Genomic DNA, 16,875 nt, shown 5'->3' on the forward strand with positions numbered 1-16,875 from the left:
CGAAGATGCCCCCTGCTGTGATTGACACCTCACTGTCAATGTACAATCTCTGCACAGAGCCTGATGTGGGCGGGGTCAGCTTTCTCAGCTCTGCTACATTGCTAAAGCTTAAAATTCAGATTGTGTCTGAAGAGATGCAGCCAGTAATTGAAGTGATACATCGTTGGATTCAGGATCTCTTTGCCTACATCATGCTGCTCTCATTTGAGATAGCAAAAACCTGCTTGACAGTCCCTTTAAATCCACATGCTAATTAACCTGAGAGTGCTTTTGGGGCGTCTTGTGGCACTCTGGGTACAGTAACACCCCCCCCAGTGCTTTATCAGACTAATTTGTATGTGGCTTCAAACACAAATTGTCAGAGCTCACACATCGGATTATTACAGGACTCGTATCATTTTTAATTTTTACTGCTTTAGTTAGTGATAGTGCTGACAGATTCCCCTTTAAATGAGTGGTCCGAAACCAAAGGTGGATATCATACTAAATGTCTAGTAGTGATGAGCGAGCACTGCCACGCTTGGGTGTTTGGTACTCATAATCCGCATATTGACAGCCTCAACTCGTTTACCAAGTATAACGGAAGTCAATGGGGAAGTCTAGCATTTTTATAGAAGATCTCCTGGAAAAATGCTTGAGATCCCTATTGACTTCCATTTATACTTTAGTAAACCAGTATAGCCCGTCTGAGCGTCAATATGCTCCTTATGAGTAGCGCGCACCAGAGCATGGTAGTACTCACTCATCACTAATGTCTAGCTATTTAATTTAATAATCAGTTTTCTAATATACTTCATTTAAAAATTGATTCCTACCCCCCCCCCTTTAATATAACCCATGATGTTTTTTGTTGGACAACTCCCAGTGCATGCTGGGATACTGAAACGGGACGTTATCAGAGCGTCAGGGCTGCAGTCAGTGCCACAGCTGCCATCCCCACCCTTGGGCCGGTGTCACACTTGCGAGTGCCTCACGTGAGTCTCTCCTCGCCCTCTCTTCACAGGAGCGGGTCAGTTGCATGCGTCTCAATGCAGCTGAGACGCTCCTGATCGGAGAGAGTGTGGCTGTGACGGGTGATGCAATGCGAGATTCGCGCAAGTGTGACACTGGCCTAAAACAAAGCATCATCAGTGCCAGCAATTTCAGTGGCTGTGCTGACATGCTGCATCCTCTCCATGTCGATGTGTACTGACAGTGCACTCTTTCGAGCTCATTACTTTACTTTAGATCTGGTGATTCAAAGGAATATCGATCTATCTCAGGGAGCACATCCTGAGCATGTGTTGGAATTGACAATCTGCACATGCTCAGTAAAGCAGTGACTTGCCCAGCTCTTAAAATGGATGTCACTGATGACGCTTTGTTTCCGGGTGGGGACAGCAGTTGTGGCAGTGACTGTAGCCCCCTGATGGTGTCTTGTTTGAGTACCAAGAGAAACCTCATCGAAAGTTAAAAACAAAACGGGAAATTGGAGTGGAGGGGGAGGTGTAGGGGATTTTTAATTGAAGCATTTTACAGAAGTGATTACTATATAGAATAGACATTAAGCATGAAATTCACTTTTGGTTTTGGATCTTCCCTGGAACAGTGTATTGGTCCGTTCTTAAATACTAGTTACTTTGAAAAGCAGGGACAGAAGGTGTCTGGCACCAACTGTGCTTCAGGAAACTTTCTATTCTAAATTACCATATTCCATAGCGCTTAGGCACTGTTGTATTGGAATCTGTAACGATGTATCAACTTCAAAATACAATATCTCATCATTAATATTGTATCATCTCTGAAACTATTTGATGGGGAAGAAGCTCAACATTACCATTTTCCTACATTAAATTTTGCTCATACTAATTATAATTATACATAAGCTGTTTATGAAGAAGTTCAGGCAGGAATGAGAAGTTTGGCTCACCCACTCCACAACTGCATGCCATAGCTCCACTAGCCATACACATTAACTGATATCAAGCAGAAAGTGACCCTTTTCACTATCCGTAGTTTTCAACCTTTCAGTCAACCCTTTTGACATCGGGTTAGGCCTCTTTCACACATCAGGCTAGTTTCACACTTGCGTTAATTACCTTCTGTCGCAATCCGCCCTTTTGGAAAACAGCTGAATCAGTTAACGGATTCCGCTGTTTCCCATAGACTTGTATGGATGGCGGATTGTGACAGAAGTACCTGCGTTGCTTCCGCTGGCCAACGCTGCACACGTAGCCAGGGTACACATCGGGTTACTAAGCAAAGCGCTTTGCTTAGTTACCCGATATTTACCCTGGCTACGTGTGCAAGGAGCCAGCACTAAGCGGTGTACGCTGGTAACCAAGGTAAATATCGGGTAATCAAGCAAAGTACTTTGCTTAGCTACCCGATATTTACCCTGGTTACGTGTGCAGGGAGCCCGGCAATTCCCCGCTCGGCTCTGCCCCCTCCCGCACTCCACTCCGCATGTACACGTGCACACACACCTGTCCCCAGCCATGCAGTCCCCGGCACTGACGTCCTCAGAGCCATGGCCTTGCTCGGCTCCACCCACCACGCACTCCGCCCCCCACACACACATTCTCGGCGGCCGAACAATCAGCTGATCGTTCACAATAGTCTGCCGCCAGTAAAACTGTAAAGGAAAAAAAAAAGATTCTGTTTTGTACGATCCGTTGCATCAGTTGTGCCACTATATGCAACACATCCGTCACACAACGCAATTCAACGGATGCCGTTTAACGCAAGTGTGAAACTAGCCTAACAATCAATCTTGTGACTGATGCGTCGGATACGTCTTAGATTGTGGTAAATCTGATGCGACGGATCCAGTAAAATAAACGGATCCGTCGTACTATATTTTTTACATGGCAATGGTCATTTGCCATTGAAAACCTATATGAGCCCATCGAGAGAGAGATTGTGAAGGATCCGGCGCCCATAGGCTTCCATTATAACAAACGACGGACGCCAACGGATCCGTCGCCATCTATTTTTTTTGACACACACAAAAAACGTTCATCTGGACCTCGGCTCTGTTCTGTCAAACACTTTTTGACAGATCCGTCGCACAATGGAAAAAACGCAAGCCCATCCGTCGCTAATACAACTCCATGAGAAAAAAACAGATGCAGCACTGGATCCGTTTTTTTCACAAAACGACGGATTGCGACTGATGGTAAAAAAACTGATGTGTGAAAGGGGCCTTAATGTCTCTTAGAGATGGCGTGAATCTAAGTTCACTCAAGCTTATAGAAAATAATATTGTTCATATTCCATGCAGAGAACGTAGATTATTTTTTGTAATCGTTTATTGTCCTTGTGCAGTTAATGTTATACTAAAGACTGCAAGAATAAATAAAAGTTCCCATGTTTTAAGAATTGCAATGGATCCACAAAACTCATGCTATAAGGTGTCTGTGTATGGAATCTGACATTCGCACTATCCGTACGATCTACCATAAAAGTCATTTGTATGGTTTGAGTTTTTGGGGTTCGTTGGCTGAAATGAGGTGTTGGGCATGATCCGACCGGTACGGCCAATGATTTACCAGTTTAGTGTGTTGAGGATGCTTGTATTAATGGTCTGACATACAACCGAGCTGCCGCCCTGTGACCAATCCTAATCTTTAACCGAATTATTTCAACTACATAAATGGGTAAAATTGTTAAAACAAGCAACTTTAACATTTACTGCTTATTAAAAATCCCACCGCACCCCATAAATCAGGGAAGTTGGGGAGTAGTGTGCTGCCAAAGCGCTGTGTTGAGACAACGCCTCTAAGTATCTGGCCAGCAGCATAAGAATGCTTTATATGTCTGGTGATTCTTAAAAGCAATCTTTCAGCAGGTTTTTGATAATAATCTGAGAGCAGCATAACATAGGACACGAAATCCTGATTCCAGGTATGTGTTACTTACTGGGGTGCTTGGTGTAGTTTTCATAGAAAACCTGTGATGTAGATGTAGCTGAGCGAAGTCTTCTGGGCTGTGTATAACCCCGCCCACACACCTGACTGGCAGCTTCCTGTGTACACTGTAAGCAATCTGCCAATCAGTGCTGGGGGCGGGGTTTCACAGATTAGCTCGACTGCACTGCACGCAAGATGTCCTGTAGTGATAATGTTTTGCTGATAAAACACAGATTGTTTTGAAACTATGGCACACAGCCTTAAAAAGAGACACATCACTTTTATCAGGCTCTCTGCCCCTATATTATGCTGTTCTCAGAATAAATGGCTAAAACTCACTGACTTATTTCCTTTTAACTGGCTACTTTATGTATTTTTATTTGTGAGAGCTCTTTTGGATACCTAGACAATAAAATTGACAAATCCAGTGGGGCAATTCTAATGTAAACAATGTTGGGTGTGGAGGGGGGGACCACATCAGTATATACAGAAAATCATGCACTTATGCAATACTGGTGTGGATAAGTGTCAGTCTGTCATTTGTGGCATCAATCCCGAGTCTTCTAGTATTAAGAGATGCCGCCATCCTCCACCTTTTCTGATACGGCGTGCGCCGTCAGCATTGGCAGACGGTATTTAGCAGATCAGGTGATGGCGTTGTGTTCTGCAGTCACCGCTCCGGTGTTAATAGTATGACAAGCTGCTGCTCTGCTCCCTTCTGTGATAATGACACGTATACGGCTCCGTTCACACCAGACATGAGTCCTGTGTGAAGTGCGATCTTTCCTAGAAAGAGGTGTAAAGCAGCGGCAGCGCTCGACAGCCGCTCCGTCCATTCACTAGTGATACCTGGCTGTCGGCAGCATCTCGAGGAAATCTATATCAATGTACATGAAAGGGGGCAGCACGGTGGCTCAGTGGTTAGCACTGTAGTCTTGCAGTAGGCTCAGTGGTTAGCACTGCAGTCTTGCAGCGCTGGGGTCCTGGGTTCTAGTCCCACTAAGGACACCATCTGCAAGGAGTTTGAAGGTTCTCCCCGTGTTTGCGTGGGTTTCCTCCGGGTACTCCGGTTTCCTCCCACACTCCAAAGACATACAGATAGGGACTTTAGATTGTGAGCCCCAATGGGGACAGTGTTGCCAATGTATGTAAAGCGCTGTGGAATTAATAGCGCTATATAAATGAATACAATTATTAATAATAATATTTTTTTATTATTATTATTATTATTATTATTATTATTATGGCACCACATAATAAAGAAGGATCAATCATAAGCATTTCAAATGGTTTAGGTGCAAAAAAGAAAGATCTGCACAAACCAGGAGATCACCTATAATAATCTATATTTATTGAAACAAGTCTAAAAGAATACGCTAATAACAATTAAAATGTATAGAAGGAAACAAAGGACCGGTCACCCCATGTGTCATTAGCATATAGAAAAACGCAAATACAGTAATAGAAATATATAACTTACAATTGTATTAGACTGATACGGTAAGATGATACATAAGACAATGACTGCTATAATGTGCCCAAATAACTGATGCAGGCAATAATATAGGATTACCAGCATAGTCCAAAAGACCATTTGGCAACTAAATGGTGCATAATGTGGGCACCTATATGCAAAAGGAAAAAGTACACACCAACGCGTTTCGCCACTAGATAAGTGACTTCGTCAGGGGCAAAGGTCCAGCCATCTCTAGGAAAGTTCCATCCACAAACTGCTCTCTGTGCACAATGTCTTTCTGGCCTCCTAAATATTTTCTTTTTATTTCATTTTGAAAGGTTCCTCATCATGGCTTCGCCTGTACAAAGGTTCAGTTCCAACTCCTATGAGAATCCTTCCGTAAGGAGGGTAAGTCTATGGTTAATGTTTACGGCAAAGTGTTTTACTGCAACTTTTTTTTTTTTCTTTAAGGAAATTCATTCAAGGGCAAAGTCATCTTTGGTCAATAAACCCTCCGCCGGTACAAGGGTCACACACGATCTTGATGTATTAACCACCGTGACTTTATGGTGTTTGGTTATTACACATCAGTGGCCGTGGCGCGGACACTACAATATCTAATGACCTTGAACTTCATTGTAAGCGAGATCCTTGGTGGTTCTTGCCATAATTCCATTGAGTTTCCTCATCAAAATCCACATGGTCTACATTTCATTTACATGAATATTTCCAGAATCTGTCCTTTCCTCAATTCGCAATCTACAAAAATGCTAGTGCATGCCCTCATAATCTCCCGCCTCGATTACTGTAACCTCCTCCTCTGTGGCCTCCCTGCTAACACGCTCGCCCCTCTCCAGTCCATCCTTAATTCTGCTGCCCGAATGATCCACCTCTCTCCTCAATACCACCCTGCTTCTCCTCTCTGCAAATCCCTCCATTGGCTCCCTATCCTCCACCGTATCCACTTCAAACTACTAACACTGACCTACAAAACTGTGCATAATCTATCTCCTCCATATATCTCCGAACTAATCTCCCGCTACACTCCAAAACGTAATCTCTGATCCTCCCAAGACCTCCTTCTCTCCTCCTCACTCATTCATTCCTCATGCAACCGCCTCCAAGACTTCTCCCGAGCATCCCCAGTCTCCTGGAACTCTCCTCAACATGTCAGACTATCTACTACACTTGCAAACTGCAAACTTCAAACGGAACTTGAAAACCCATCTGTTCAGAAATGCCTACAACCTACAATGACCTCGGCGCCGCCCGACCACCGTGCAGAGGCGCCGCCCGACCACCGTGCAGAGGCGCCGCCCGACCACCGTGCAGAGGCGCCGCCCGACCACCGTGCAGAGGCGCCGCCCGACCACCGTGCAGAGGCGCCGCCCGACCACCGTGCAGAGGCGCCGCCCGACCACCGTGCAGAGGCGCCGCCCGACCACCGTGCAGAGGCGCCGCCCGACCACCGTGCAGAGGCGCCGCCCGACCACCGTGCAGAGGCGCCGCCCGACCACCGTGCAGAGGCGCCGCCCGACCACCGTGCAGAGGCGCCGCCCGACCACCGTGCAGAGGCGCCGCCCGACCACCGTGCAGAGGCGCCGCCCGACCACCGTGCAGAGGCGCCGCCCAATCTACACCCCACCTATTGTCTCCTCCCCAAATTCTATAGAATGTAATCCCACAAGGGCAGGGCCCTCTTTCCTCTGTACTAGTGTGTCTATTGTAACTTGTATATGTGTTCTGTATGTAACCCCCTTCTCATGTACAGCACCATGGAACTAATGGTGCTTTATAAATAATAATGTAATAAATGATACAGTGGATACGGAAAGTATTCAGACCCCTTTAAATTTTTCACTGTTTCATTGCAGCCATTTGGTAAATTCAAAAAAGTTCATTTTTTTTTTCTCATTAATGACAAAAAAGTAAAAAAGAAGCGCATGTGAAAAATCACAGTAAAAAATACTTTCTTTCAGCTGTTTTGTTTCCTGACAAAACATGATTTTTTTTGTCTACAGAAAAGTATCGCACAAAAAAGCACATAGCCTATAAGAGGGGCAGATAGGGTGAACTGACATGGAGTGGGAGCACCAAAAACATTGGGTGTCTAACCTCCACTGTCTGGTAGGGTTCATTGGAGAGTGAGTTATTGCTCCACAGACCCTTTAGATTATTTGGCCTTTAGATACTTGTACCCACACGACCCCCCCCCCCCCCCACACACACACACACACTTCCTTTCTTGCACCACCACTGTAGGTACCCGTGCGTTCAATTAGCACATCACCTTGATATTTGACCGTTTTTATTCAGTATTTAATAAAGTATTGTATTATAGACTGTTTATTTTGGTGTATTTTTTTTTTTCCCCCCCATTTTTAGATAAATCTTATTAACGTCCAATTTCTGTGTTTGCATATAGTCCCCGACCCATGTGGATCAGTTGTATTTTGTAGACTTGTTAATAATGGTTTGCAATCATTAATTGCCTGTGTAAGTGGTTCTTAATTGATTGTTGATTGAGAAGTCATTTGGAGGGTTTTCTCACAAATGTATGTATCACAGAAAGAAAAAGAGGAAGACAACTGGGCGCCAAATCTGAGTGTAGATGTATGTGAACATAGATTACAGTGGTCGAACTGATTTTACACTCACCATGCAGATTTCTTCTGTTTTCGCTTATATGATCTGTGTAGTGGATCAACTTTTTTGGTAATCCTCCAGTGTGTAGCACGAATCTTCGGGAAACATTGTGGGTCCTGTGAGGCACCCACACGTGAGTAATAGAATGAATCCCTGTCAGTGCTTCCAGAGGATGAAGAGGATCTCAGAGCAAGTTTGTTTTTACTCCAAAGGCAAAGATTTATTGTTACATTCAATTAGAGAAAATGGACAACGTGTTTCGGCTAACAAGTCTTCATCAGGTATATCTATATATTATACCTGATGAAGGCTTTTGTTAGCCGAAACGCGTTGTCCGTTTTTGTTGGATTTCTCTAATTGAATGTAACAATAAATCTTTGCCTTTGGAGTAAAAACAAACTTGCTCTGAGATCCTCTTCATCCTCTGGAAGCACTGAAAGGGATTCATTCGATCTACTCTAAATGGTATGTATCACTATTGGTTGGACAGCCAAGAAGGGGGCTGTGCGGAGTGCCGCCTGGACTGGAGCGGGAGTGTGAATGTTCCACCACCACTCTCTTCATGGTTCATACGACTGCTAGAAATGACCAAGCGCCTCCCTGCCAGTCCCATAAAAAGCGAATGGAGCAGTTGTTGATCACGTGCACCTCTGCTCCATTCAAGATGTGTCCTAGATCCTCAGTGATTATTATCTCCCCTATCTTAGAAATGGGGAGTAACTTTCATTTGTGGGAATAACCCTTTACTTAACTTTTTTTGTAAAAAGGAATATTCTTACAATGAAAAGTCAATATGCTATTGATGGTGTTCTCAGCTTCCATGACTAAACCCCAACCCTACATATTCTAATTCTTCATCCCTTATTGCCTCCAATGATTGGCCATTATTTATACCAGTATTTTGCAATTCTGATGATTACATAAATGTTTAGAACACCCGTCCCAGCATGAAACATTCCCATCCTTCTTCTAAAGGGGTTGTCTGGTGATAACTTACAGATTTGAGTGGGTCTGACCATTGGGAACCTTTCCAATCGTCAAACAGGGTATTGGTAACCTCGACTAAGCACTTCTATCCCATTTGGAAAATGTAGCTGCTGGTTGGATCAATCCTTGCTCCATCTGTTCTCTAGGAACTGGCGGAAAACGTTGAGCACACCGATCTACAGTTGAGAGGAGAATGGGTAGATTATAGTGATGAGTGGGCACTACCATGCTCGGGTGCCCGGTACTTGTAACTAGCAGTTGGACGCTCAGATGGGCTGACTCGTGTACCGAGTATAATTCAAGTCGATGGGGGACTCTAGCATTTCTCCAGAATATTTTCTGGAAAAATGCTCAAGTTCTCCGTTGACTTCCATTATACATGGCTACTCTCGTCTCTAATCTGAGCATCTGACTGCTCGTTACGTGTACCGAGCATTTGTAGCGCTCGCTCATCACTAAAATTAGTCGCACATACGCAATGATGCTCCATCTTAATGGAGATCAAAGTTCCATGTTCTACAGATCTGTGCTGGTCCCACCGATCAGTCCTGTGGAGAGATGACCTGTCGTCATCATACAAACCCTTTACTCCAATCACAAGCACTTTAGAACCATTACTGTAATGATTTCTGTATCCGTTGATGACAATTTTTATATCATTATTATGTGTTAATCACAACAACCTCACTCCCTCTAAAAAAAATAATTTACTTTTGCAGCCTCCCAGAGATGGCCCGAACCAAGAACACAATGAAATCCCGCTCCTTCCTGGAGAAACCCTTGCAACAGGTGAACACTGTATGTTTCATATCTTTCTTGAAGAAAAAAAAAGTCTCATGTAAATCAATCCTAACCTCTCCACAATATAAGGGTTCTTGCTACAAGTCCATAGAGGCCTGGACCTGGACTGCCGCCTTCCTCACCATCTTGGTCATTAGTAATGGACGTCCACTAGTATTATTCAGTGTACGGCTCCCAAACATACTAAGGAATGCGGTAAAAATACCACTCATTGTGGTTGGTTGTCCTCAGGACAATTGATACTTTGGAGAATATTCCGATTTGGACAGACTTGCCTCATCTAATATATGAAATCTAGCAGCCGTGTGGTCTATTTCCCCTCACATTTTCTATTTTCTTTATCGCTCCTAATTGGGAGACCCAGACAATTGGGTGTATAGCTACTGCCTCCGGAGGCCACACAAAGTACTACACTTAAAAGTGTAAGGCCCCTCCCCTTCTGGCTATACACCCCCCCGTGGGATCACGGGCTCCTCAGTTTTATGCTTTGTGCGAAGGAGGCCAGACATCCACGCATAGCTCCACTGTTTAGTCAGCAGCAGCTGCTGACTATGTCGGATGGAAGAAAAGAGGGCCCATACGAGGGCCCCCAGCATGCTCCCTTCTCACCCCACTTTCTGTCGGCGGTGTTTGTTAAGGTTGAGGTACGCATTGCGGGTACGGAGGCTAGAGCCCACATGCTGATTCCTTCCCCATCCCCATTAGGGCTCTGGGTGAAGTGGGACTTTACCGGTCTCCGGGCACTGAGGCCGTGCTCCATCCACAGCCCCTGGAGGATCTGCTGGATACGGAGCGGAGTTTCCTCAGGGACAGGACCCTGCTCCATCAAGGTACTCCGTGTCCCCGTGCTTATCGCACGCACACTGCAGCATTGCTGGGTGTGTTAGTGCGCCGGGGTAAACAGCGCTGCTGCGCTTGTGCCGTTACTCACTACAGCTCTGCTGAGTGAGGTGACTTAGTACGATCGGCCGATCCGGCCGCGGGGGTCAGTTTTTACTGCGTCGCGGCTGGGATTTGTGGTGCGCCGGGGACTTCCGCGCTGGCCGTGCATAAATGACGGCCGCGCTAGATTACTACAGTCCCCGGCTTTTGCGGCCTAGTTCGTATCGTTCCCGCCCCCAGACCTGCCAGTCAGGAGGAGGGCGGGACGCTGTACAGACCAGCAGCGCTAAGAGCTGGAGTCTGTTTTACATACTCCAGCCCTCACACTAGGCACAGTGGGACGCAGTTTCCCGCACTTTTGTTTGTGACGCCCACGGTCCGCCCCTCTTCACAGGACGCCGGCAGCCATTCCTGCCTGCACGCTGAGCTGCAGAGGGGAGACGGGGAGACTCAGACAAGGGATTCTACGACCTCACACCCGCTTTCAGCGGGCGGTAAGCAGCCCTCAAGGGCTCTCCCCCACTTGTGCCATAGTGTACTTTGTATTTGTGCTGGCAATACTTTGCACTGTACAGTCGCTGGTGATTTTCTGCTATATACCCTCCTTAGATTTCTCAAGGAGACAACAGCATGTCGTCCGCAAAAAGCAAAAGTGCCAAGGCACGGACTTTATATGCTGCTTGTACCGCATGTGGGGCTACTCTACCGGCAGGTTCCACTGACCCCCATTGTGTGCAGTGCTCGGCCCCTGTGGCAATTGCTCAGCCGGGGCCGCTGCTAGAGGTGACCCAGGGAGAACCACCTGTGAATGCTGTCCAGGTGACAGGGACGGAGTTTGCAGCTTTTGCTGACAGATTGTCTATGACTATGTCTAAAATTCTTGAAACATTACAGTCTAGACCAGTAACTCAGACCATGGGCACTGTTGATTCATTGCCACCTTGTCCCCCTCAGCTGGACCACTTCCTAGCTCCGGGGGTGTCACATGCACCCCAGGGTGACGGCTCTGACTCGGACGACAGTCCCAGACAACCTAAGCGGGCTCGCTATGAGCGACCCTCAACTTCATCACACTGGTCAGGGTCCCAGCGGGACGACTCTCTGTGTGATGAGGCGGATGTAACTGATCAGGAGTCTGATGCTGGGGCCGCTCTCAATCTAGATACCCCGGATGGTGACGCCATAGTGAATGATCTTATAGCGTCCATCAATAAGATGTTAGATATTTCTCCACCAGCTCCTCCTGCGGAGGAGGCAGCTTCACAGCAGGAGAAATTCCATTTCAGGTATCCCAAGCGTAAATTAAGCACTTTTCTGGACCACTCTGACTTTAGAGACGCAATCCAGAAACACCACGCTTATCCAGATAAGCGTTTTTCCAAACGGCTTAAAGATACACGCTATCCTTTTCCCCCTGACGTGGTCAAGGGCTGGACACAGTGTCCCAAGGTGGACCCTCCAATCTCCAGGCTTGCAGCCAGATCTCTAGTTGCAGTGGAAGATGGGGCGGCACTTAAAGATGCCACTGACAGGCAGATGGAGCTCTGGTTAAAATCCATCTATGAAGCGATTGGAGCGTCGTTGGCGCCAGCATTCGCAGCCGTATGGGCACTCCAAGCTATTTCAGCTGGGCTTACACAGGTCGACACGGTCACACGTACATCTGCTCCGCAGGTGGCACCCTTGACCTCTCAAGTGTCTGCATTCGCGTCTTACGCGATTAAGGCTGTCCTAGACTCTACGAGCCGTACGGCGGTGGCGTCAGCCAACTCTGTGGTTTTACGCAGAGCCCTGTGGTTGAGAGAATGGAAGGCAGATTCTTCTTCCAAGAAGTGCTTAACCAGTTTGCCTTTTTCTCGTGACCGATTGTTTGGTGAGCGTTTGGATGAAATCATTAAACACTCCAAGGGTAAGGATTCATCCTTACCTCAGCCCAGACAAAACAAACCCCAACAGAGGAGGGGACAGTCTGGTTTTCGGTCCTTTCGAGGCTCAGGCAGGTCCCAATTCTACTCGTCCAAAAGGACTCAAAAGGATCAGAGGGGCTCAGATTCTTGGCGGACTCAATCACGCCCAAAAAAGCCAGCCGGAAGAACCGTTACCAAGACTGCTTCCTCATGACTCTCAGCCTCCTCTATCCGCATCCTTGGTCGGTGGCAGGCTCTCCCGCTTTGGCGACATTTGGCTGTCACAGGTCAAAGACCGTTGGGTGAGAGACATTCTGTCTCACGGGTACAGGATAGAGTTCAGCTCTCGTCCTCCAACTCGCTTCTTCAGAACTTCTCCACCGCCCGACCGAGCCGATGCTCTGCTACAAGCGGTGTCCGCTCTAAAGGCGGAAGGAGTGGTGACTTCTGTTCCTCTTCAGGAACAAGGTCACGGTTTTTACTCCAATTTGTTTGTGGTGCCAAAGAAAGACGGGTCGTTCCGTCCCGTCCTGGATCTAAAGCTGCTCAACAAACACGTAAAAACCAGGAGGTTCCGGATGGAATCTCTCCGCTCCGTTATCGCCTCAATGTCTCAAGGAGATTTCCTAGCATCAATAGACATCAAGGATGCTTATCTCCACGTGCCAATTGCGCCAGAGCATCAGCGTTTTCTACGCTTCGTTATAGGAAGCGAACACCTGCAGTTCGTAGCTCTACCTTTCGGGCTGGCGACAGCCCCTCGGGTCTTCACCAAGGTCATGGCAGCAGTAGTAGCAGTCCTGCACTCGCAAGGTCACTCCATGATCCCGTATTTGGACGATCTACTTATCAAGGCACCCTCTCAAGAGGCATGCCAACACAGCCTGAACGTGGCACTGAAGACTCTCCAGAGTTTCGGGTGGATTATCAACTTTTCAAAGTCAAATCTAACCCCGACCCAATCACTAACATATCTTGGCATGGAGTTTCATACTCTCTCAGCGATAGTGAAACTTCCACTGGACAAACAGTGCTCGCTACAGATAGGGGTGCAATCTCTCCTTCAGGGCCAGTCGCACCCCTTGAGGCGCCTCATGCACTTCCTAGGGAAGATGGTAGCAGCAATGGAAGCAGTTCCTTTTGCGCAGTTTCATCTGCGTCCACTACAATGGGACATTCTCCGCCAATGGGACGGGAAGTCGACGTCCCTCGACAGGGAGGTCTCCCTCTCTCAGGCAGCCAAGGAATCTCTCCGGTGGTGGCTTCTTCCCACCTCATTGTCAAAAGGAAAGTCGTTCCTACCCCCATCCTGGGCGGTGGTCACGACAGATGCGAGTCTATCAGGGTGGGGAGCAGTGTTTCTCCACCACAGGGCTCAAGGTACGTGGACTCGGAAAGAGTCCACCCTTCAGATCAATGTTCTGGAGATCAGAGCAGTCTATCTTGCCCTACAAGCCTTCCAACAGTGGCTGGAAGGCAAGCAGATCCGAATTCAGTCGGACAACTCCACAGCGGTGGCATACATCAACCACCAAGGGGGAACACGCAGTCGGCAAGCCTTCCAGGAAGTCCGGCGGATTCTGACGTGGGTGGAAGACACGGCATCCACCATATCCGCAGTTCACATCCCAGGCGTAGAAAACTGGGAAGCAGACTTTCTCAGTCGCCAGGGCATGGACGCAGGGGAATGGTCTCTTCACCCGGACGTGTTTCAGGAGATCTGTCGCCGCTGGGGGATGCCGGACGTCGACCTGATGGCATCACGGCACAACAACAAGGTCCCGGTTTTCATGGCACGGTCTCACGATCACCGAGCTCTGGCGGCAGACGCCTTAGTTCAAGATTGGTCGCAGTTCCGGCTACCGTATGTGTTCCCACCTCTGGCATTGTTGCCCAGAGTGCTCCGCAAAATCAGGTCCGACTGCCGCCGCGCCATTCTCGTCGCTCCAGACTGGCCAAGGAGGTCGTGGTACCCGGATCTGTGGCACCTCACGGTAGGCCATCCGTGGGCACTACCAGACCGTCCAGACTTGCTGTCTCAAGGGCCGTTTTTCCATCTGAATTCTGCGGCCCTGAACCTGACTGTGTGGCCATTGAGTCCTGGATCCTAGCGGCCTCAGGTTTATCTCATGAAGTGGTTGCCACCATGAGACAGGCTAGGAAGCCATCCTCCGCCAAGATCTACCACAGGACGTGGAGGATATTCCTATCTTGGTGCTCTGCTCAGGGAGTTTCTCCCTGGCCTTTTGCATTGCCTACTTTTCTTTCCTTCCTGCAGTCTGGGTTGGAAAAAGGTTTGTCGCTTGGCTCCCTTAAGGGTCAAGTCTCCGCGCTATCCGTATTTTTTCAGAAACGCCTGGCGCGACTTCCTCAGGTACGCACTTTCCTGCAAGGGGTTTGTCATATCGTCCCCCCTTACAAGCGGCCGTTGGAGCCCTGGGACCTGAACAAGGTTCTAATTGCTCTCCAGAAGCCGCCTTTCGAGCCTATGAAGGAGGTTTCCCTTTCTCGTCTTTCACAGAAAGTGGCCTTTCTAGTGGCGGTCACGTCTCTTCGGAGAGTGTCCGAGCTGGCGGCGTTATCATGCAGATCTCCATTCCTGGTGTTTCACCAGGACAAGGTAGTTCTGCGTCCAATTCCTGAATTTCTTCCCAAGGTGGTATCTTCCTTTCATCTCAATCAAGATATCACTTTACCGTCTTTGTGTCCGCATCCAGTTCACCAATTTGAAAAAGGTTTGCATTTATTGGATCTGGTGAGAGCACTCAGGATCTACATTTCCCGCACGGCGCCTCTGCGCCGCTCGGATGCACTCTTTGTCCTTGTCGCTGGTCAGCGTAAAGGGTCGCAAGCTTCCAAATCCACCCTTGCGCGTTGGATCAAGGAAACAATTCTTCACACCTACTGTTCTGCTGGGCTTCCGATTCCATCAGGACTGAAGGCCCATTCTACCAGAGCCGTGGGTGCGTCCTGGGCATTACGGCACCAGGCTACGGCTCAGCAGGTGTGCCAGGCGGCTACCTGGTCGAGTCTGCACACTTTTACCAAGCATTATCAGGTGCATACCTACGCTTCGGCGGATGCCGGCCTAGGTAGACAAGTCCTTCAGGCGGCGGTGGCTCACCTGTAGGAAAGGGCTGTTTGACGGCCCTATCACGAGTTATTCTTTTACCCACCCAGGGACTGCTTTTGGACGTCCCAATTGTCTGGGTCTCCCAATTAGGAGCGACAAAGAAGAAGGGAATTTTGTTTACTTACCGTAAATTCCTTTTCTTCTAGCTCCAATTGGGAGACCCAGCACCCGCCCTGTTTTTCTTAGGAAGTTTGTTTTTTTCGGGTGCACATGTTGTTCATGTTGAACAGTTCAGTTCTCCGAGGTTGTTTCTCGGGTTGAATTTGTATTTAAAACAGTTATTGGCTTTCCTCCTTCTTGCTTTTGCACTAAAACTGAGGAGCCCGTGATCCCACGGGGGGGTGTATAGCCAGAAGGGGAGGGGCCTTACACTTTTAAGTGTAGTACTTTGTGTGGCCTCCGGAGGCAGTAGCTATACACCCAATTGTCTGGGTCTCCCAATTGGAGCTAGAAGAAAAGGAATTTACGGTAAGTAAACAAAATTCCCTTCTTTCTATGGAAAGTTGAACCTTGAAGCTGTTACCTTGGCTTTTAAATATAGAGGACCCCCAAGAGATCAACTGTTACCACAAGGTTGAGTTGTAGGGTTACATGCCGCTAATGAAATGAATGGCTCAGCATGGTCTTACTGTGTCCACGAGGAGAGGAGCTGCCAGACTCCCTGGTCTTGGAGGGCCTGTGAGGGAAGGCCGTCCTTCGATTGGCTGTTTCCTCTGCTAGGTTATGGCCCAGGGTCGTATATATGGAAGAACCTCATTCATGCATTGAATACATATCACATTAGATGCTGTAACTCTCTAATATATTACATTTTGGTTTAGCGCTACAAATATTTTTAGTTTTGCATTTTCTGGTGGTGTTACTTTAAATTTTGTTCTTGGGTAGTTTTGTGTGTTCTCATTTATTACAAAGTCTTTTTTACAGAAACTGTAATTTTCTATTCTTCTGTATGTGCTCTGATTTTTGTTTTTATTTTTTTCTTTACAGATAAAGAGGTTATTTACATGTGTCCATTTAATGGTCCAGTTAAAGGCAGGTTATACGTCACAACCTATAAATTGTACTTCAAAGGTGAGGAGACGGTAAGTTAACGAGATTTGGGTAGGATTGGCATTAGCTATATATGAATTGGTACTGTTCTTTGGAGGCTGCCACCTCTCTATTCCTCTATTA

General features: G+C 47.4%; 1 protein-coding gene across 5 annotated transcripts in view; it reads left to right on the plus strand.

The window, feature by feature from the left end:
- The window catches only part of MTM1 (myotubularin 1), an 88,302-nt gene that overhangs the window by 14,091 nt on the left and 57,336 nt on the right, over positions 1–16,875 (plus strand). For 2 of the 5 annotated variants that reach the window (XM_075323790.1, XM_075323791.1), the window contains exons 2-4: positions 5,685–5,754; positions 9,699–9,777; positions 16,690–16,784. In XM_075323790.1, the coding sequence (XP_075179905.1) occupies positions 5,695–5,754; positions 9,699–9,777; positions 16,690–16,784 (234 nt within the window). In that variant the 5' untranslated portion in view covers positions 5,685–5,694. Of the gene's footprint in view, positions 1–5,682; positions 5,755–9,698; positions 9,778–16,689; positions 16,785–16,875 lie in introns of those variants that run through there. The other 3 variants (XM_075323792.1, XM_075323793.1, XM_075323795.1) reach the window with 3 other exon arrangements.

This window comes from Anomaloglossus baeobatrachus, chromosome 9, assembly GCF_048569485.1.
Source record: "Anomaloglossus baeobatrachus isolate aAnoBae1 chromosome 9, aAnoBae1.hap1, whole genome shotgun sequence".
Lineage (NCBI taxonomy): Eukaryota > Metazoa > Chordata > Amphibia > Anura > Aromobatidae > Anomaloglossus > Anomaloglossus baeobatrachus.